General features: G+C 64.5%; 1 protein-coding gene across 6 annotated transcripts in view; it reads left to right on the plus strand.

Moving 5' to 3' along the window:
• Positions 1–4,319, plus strand: part of LDB3 (LIM domain binding 3) — a 52,001-nt gene that overhangs the window by 7,176 nt on the left and 40,506 nt on the right. For 3 of the 6 annotated variants that reach the window (XM_023763721.1, XM_023763724.1, XM_006100109.3), the window contains exons 3-5: positions 1,458–1,609; positions 2,043–2,118; positions 3,339–3,667. In XM_023763721.1, coding sequence (XP_023619489.1) covers positions 1,458–1,609; positions 2,043–2,118; positions 3,339–3,667 — 557 coding nt within the window. The remainder of the gene's footprint in view (positions 1–1,457; positions 1,610–2,042; positions 2,119–3,338; positions 3,668–4,319) is intronic. The other 3 variants (XM_023763722.1, XM_023763723.1, XM_014465503.2) reach the window with 1 other exon arrangement.

Consider the following 4,319-nt stretch of genomic DNA (forward strand, 5'->3'; position numbering starts at 1 on the left):
TCTGGCTTAGGGGAGAGTCCTGCCGGGGCAAAAGCCCTGTCAGGCTTGACACCCAAGGACAGGCGAATGTCCCCGGGTCCTCTCTGGCTCCTTCTAAGATGGTCCCGAGACCTTGGCCAGCATCGGGAGCCGGCCTCGTCCCTGGGGCCCAGCCAGGACGGTGGGGCCATGTGCCCAGAGAACCAGGAAGGCTGGCTGGTGGGCAGTTGGGGGTGCAAAGCCAGGCTCCTCTTCCCAGCGCCACTCGGGGTGGGGCCTGCCTGGCCTTCCACACGTCTCGGTCACTCCAGCGACGCACAGCGCCTCCTGGTGTCTCCGGTGGGGCAGCCTCAGGCGTGTCATCAGGCGTCTTTAGAGGTGGGGCTTCATCACATTCCCGGAATGTCCCCGCAGTGGCCACCAAACTATTTCAGGTGACGTCACGAGGCCTCCAGAGTCTCCCGTGATGTCCCTGCTGGCGGGGTCTCCACAGCCCCAGGCGCTGTGGCGGGAGCCAGGTGTGTAGAGCGGGGCACTGCCCATGATGTCAGTGGGGTCGGAGCCAGAGTCCCACGTAATGTTCCTGGGTGTGGCCTTCCTGGCATTGTGTGGGGTGCTCCAGGTGGCGCAGGCCTGGCATTCTGTGATGCGAGGGTGGGGGTGGGGCAGACTCTAACATTCTGTGTTGTCATTAGGGTGCAGGGTTAGGGAACTGGCCCCCACAAGCACACCTCCCCTTCGGGCAGGATGAAGCCAGCCTCAGAGCACCAAACCCTGCCCCGTGTGCCAGCCTGCTCACCCGGCAGGGTTGACAGCGCCCAGCCTGCTGGGCTCCCTTGCATGGCAGCTCTAGGCACTCACACGAGGATGCTCTGTGAGGGGCATTCATCCTACCTGTGACCTGGCAGCATCTCTGTGGTGGTGCTGAGCCTCCGCTCCTGCCTATCGCCTCCCTCGGGAGCCTGGGAGGTACTTCGTGGGTTCTCAGGTGCAGGTGGTACAGTGAGCAAACTGGTGTAGCAAGAGCCCGTGTAGCCCAGCGGCTCGGCACAGGGAAAGTTCATTTCTCACTCATGCAGCATCCAGTGCAGCGCGCTGTGGTCATTCTCCTCCAAGTGCGGCCCCAGGGCTCAGGTCTCTTCTGCTAGTAGCGCAGCTGTCCTCTGGGTCCTCTGCATGCAGTCAGCCGGCGAGAAGAGAGAGTGCAGGGTGCAGGGTACGAGACCGACTGCTGGGGACAGGCTGGGGGGGCGTGCACCACCTCCCCCCACATCCACCAGCCACACACAGACACAGGCACTAGGAGACGCGGCGGCTGTGTGCCAGCAGGAGGGACCGGCTGGGGATCCGCGGTGCCAGCCACAGTGTAAGACAAAATGGCAGGCCTCTACCCGTGACTCCAGGTGACGCTTCCCCAAAGCCTGACCCAACCTCAGGCCCACCCTCCTGATGCTCATCCCCCACCTGCGCCCTCCCAGATCACACCAGGCAGCAAGGCGGCACAGTCCCAGCTCAGCCAGGGGGACCTCGTGGTAGCCATCGACGGCGTGAACACAGACACCATGACCCACCTGGAGGCCCAGAACAAGATCAAGTCCGCCAGCTACAACCTGAGCCTCACCCTGCAGAAGTAGGTGGAGCCCTCCAGACGGGGAGGCTGGGGGTGGGCCCAGCCCTGTGCCCAAGGCCTCGCAGGGCAGCTGGGCCAGAGGAGGACCAGGCCCAAGTCATCGTCAAGCTCCTCCACGTCTGTGCTTCACTAGACAGACAAGGCTGGGAGGGTGGGTCTGGTGCTGCCAGGTGTGGGCCATCAGGCCTGGAAGCCAGGCCTCCCCTGCTTTCTCTCCTCCAGGCAGCCCCCCAAGGCCCCAGCAGAGGCCCGTGGCTGCCCAGTGCCCAAGGCCGTGCTTTTCCACCCTGGTTAGATGAGCGATTTCCTGGAGCCACCCGCCTGCACGGTGGGCAGCGGGTCTCGGGCTCTCTGCCCGGCCTCCATGGCTCTCCGCGGAGCTCCCGGCCCAGGCATGACTGTCTTCACCTGGCCTCATTTCTGGTTTCTCCAGGTCGAAGCGACCCATTCCCATCTCCACGGCAGCGCCCCTGATCCAGTCTCCTCTGCCAGTGATCCCCCACCAGAAGGTAGGTGCTGACTTGGTGGCCGACTCCACTCCCAGACACGGCTCCTGGGGTGCAGTCCCATGGCAAGGGGTCAGTCCTGCCCCACCACTGCCCGCCGTCGCTGACCCTGGGAAGGGGGCCGGCCCGGGGAGGGGAGCGCCTGCCTGGGTGCCACCTGCCAGGGCCTCATGGCTAGGCCCACATGCCAGCAGCTTAGGCCGCATCCTCACAGCAGGGGGCACAGTGTCCAGGGCTCTGACCCTCCCCTTCCTGAGGCCGGGGACAGGGGACTGTGGCAGGAGAGCTGGAGGCCCAGCTTGGGCGGGCATCCTGGAGGAGCCCCTGGGTGGGGAGGGGCCTGCTGGCTCCCGGGTTTTCTCCTCCGATCTAGGCTTTCTTCCTCCGATTTCCATTCCTCCTCCCAACTGCACAGCCATAGAGCCCAGCCCCAAACGCTGGTGGTGACCAGGACGCAGGAGAGAGGGTGGAGCCCTGGCCACAGACCTCGCCCTGTGCCCCAGGCTCCTCCCCAGCTTCCTCTAAGCGGCTCAGCCTGTGGGCCCCAGGCCTGGGAGTCCACCCCACCACCCTCCCTGCGTGACCTTATGCTGAGCCCTGTTTCTTCAGTGAGGCGGAGTGGGCCCGGGACAGGATGAGGGGAGAGGAAGAGGCTGACGGGCTTGGAGGGTGGCAGATTGGGAAATAGGCAGCGGCTGCTTAGGGGAAGTTGCAGAGGTGAGCCCAAGGGGCCATATGTCAGCCCCTACTTCCTCGGTTTCCCCTCCTGCACCTCCACTCTGCCTGCCCACTGCCAGCTGGGGCCCCTCACTGGCCATGTGGGGGCATCACAGTGTGGGGTCAGAAGAACAGGAGGCCGGGCTGTGCCCACCAGGGGCCCTTACTCAGGAGAAGGAGAAACAGACATGGAGTGGAGGTGGGTGCCCCCCACCCACCCACAGTCCCTTGCTCCAGCCTCCTCTAGCCCCGCAGGCAGCTGGGCTGGGCTTGGCTTGGCTTTCTGTCCAGGGGGTGCCAGCCCTGGGCCAGGAGCTTCGTGCCCCCTGCTCTTCCTGACAAACGCCCCCTTCCAGGTGCGCTGTCCGGCCCCCTGAGCCCAGAGCAGCAGCTGCGCCGCGGCCCGGCACTAACCCTCTGTTTCAGGTCCACACAGAAGCACTGGATGCGTGTGGCCTCTCACTGCTCTCTTCTCTCTCCCCTGCATGGCGGCTACCCTGTGCCAGGACCCTGCTCTGGACACCAACCCCGAGGTGCGGGCCGGCCCGGGCACGGAGGTCAGGCAGACCTTTAGCGCCTCCTTCTCCCAGACCTCCGCCTTCTCCTCCCACTTGGAGGCCTCTGACCCTGGTCCTCCTCAGGGCAGCCCGGGGGCCAAGACCAGCTCGGAGGGAGCCCTGCACTCGCTCAGCCCGAAAGTGCCCCAGGGCTCGAGCCAGCCCAGGCAGTATAACAACCCCATTGGCCTGTACTCGGCGGAGACGCTGAGGGAGATGGCTCAGCTGTATCAGATGAGCCTCCGAGGAAAGGCCTCAGGTGCTGGACTCCCAGGAGGGTAGGTAATGGGCACAGCTCTCCAAGGTGGTCTGGGGCCACCTGGGTCCTCAGTGCTCAGTAGAGCCTGGTCAGGTGATCAGAGTGAGGCGCTGGCCTCCATCGCCAGCCCCAACCCCAGGAGGGCCCGCAGGCTGAGAGTGGGAGCAGCTGCTGCTGGCCTCGGCGTGGGCCACGCTCATTGCTTTGCACAACTGCCTGGGGGACGGGTTGGATTTGCAGAGGGAAAAACAGACTTGGGGAGGGTTAAGTCAAAGTCCAGCTGTCCAGCAACTAAATGGCCGAGCTGGGCTTGAATGCAAGAGACTCTGACACCCAAAACTGTCACACACACACACACACACACACACACACACACACGACAGGACAAAGTCTGCTGCCCCCAGGAGCTCTGGGGCAGGGGACAGGCTCATCCTCACCCTTCCGGGAGCCTGGAGGCAGGGGCAAGGAGGAATTAGAGAGGTGGGAAGGCAGCTCTCTAAGGCTAACAGTCTGGGAAGGCTGCCTGGAGGGGGAAGTATCTCAGCTGGGTTCAGAGAGACTTGGCAGCGGTGTGAAGGGGGTGGGCTTGCAGTACTGACCCTGCTGGGGTGGGGCCGCAAGGAAGCAGGACCCCAAGGAGAAGGGGGCTGTGCATAATAGCAGCCCACCCT

Source organism: Myotis lucifugus, unplaced genomic scaffold (assembly GCF_000147115.1).
Source record: "Myotis lucifugus unplaced genomic scaffold, Myoluc2.0 scaffold_298, whole genome shotgun sequence".
NCBI lineage: Eukaryota > Metazoa > Chordata > Mammalia > Chiroptera > Vespertilionidae > Myotis > Myotis lucifugus.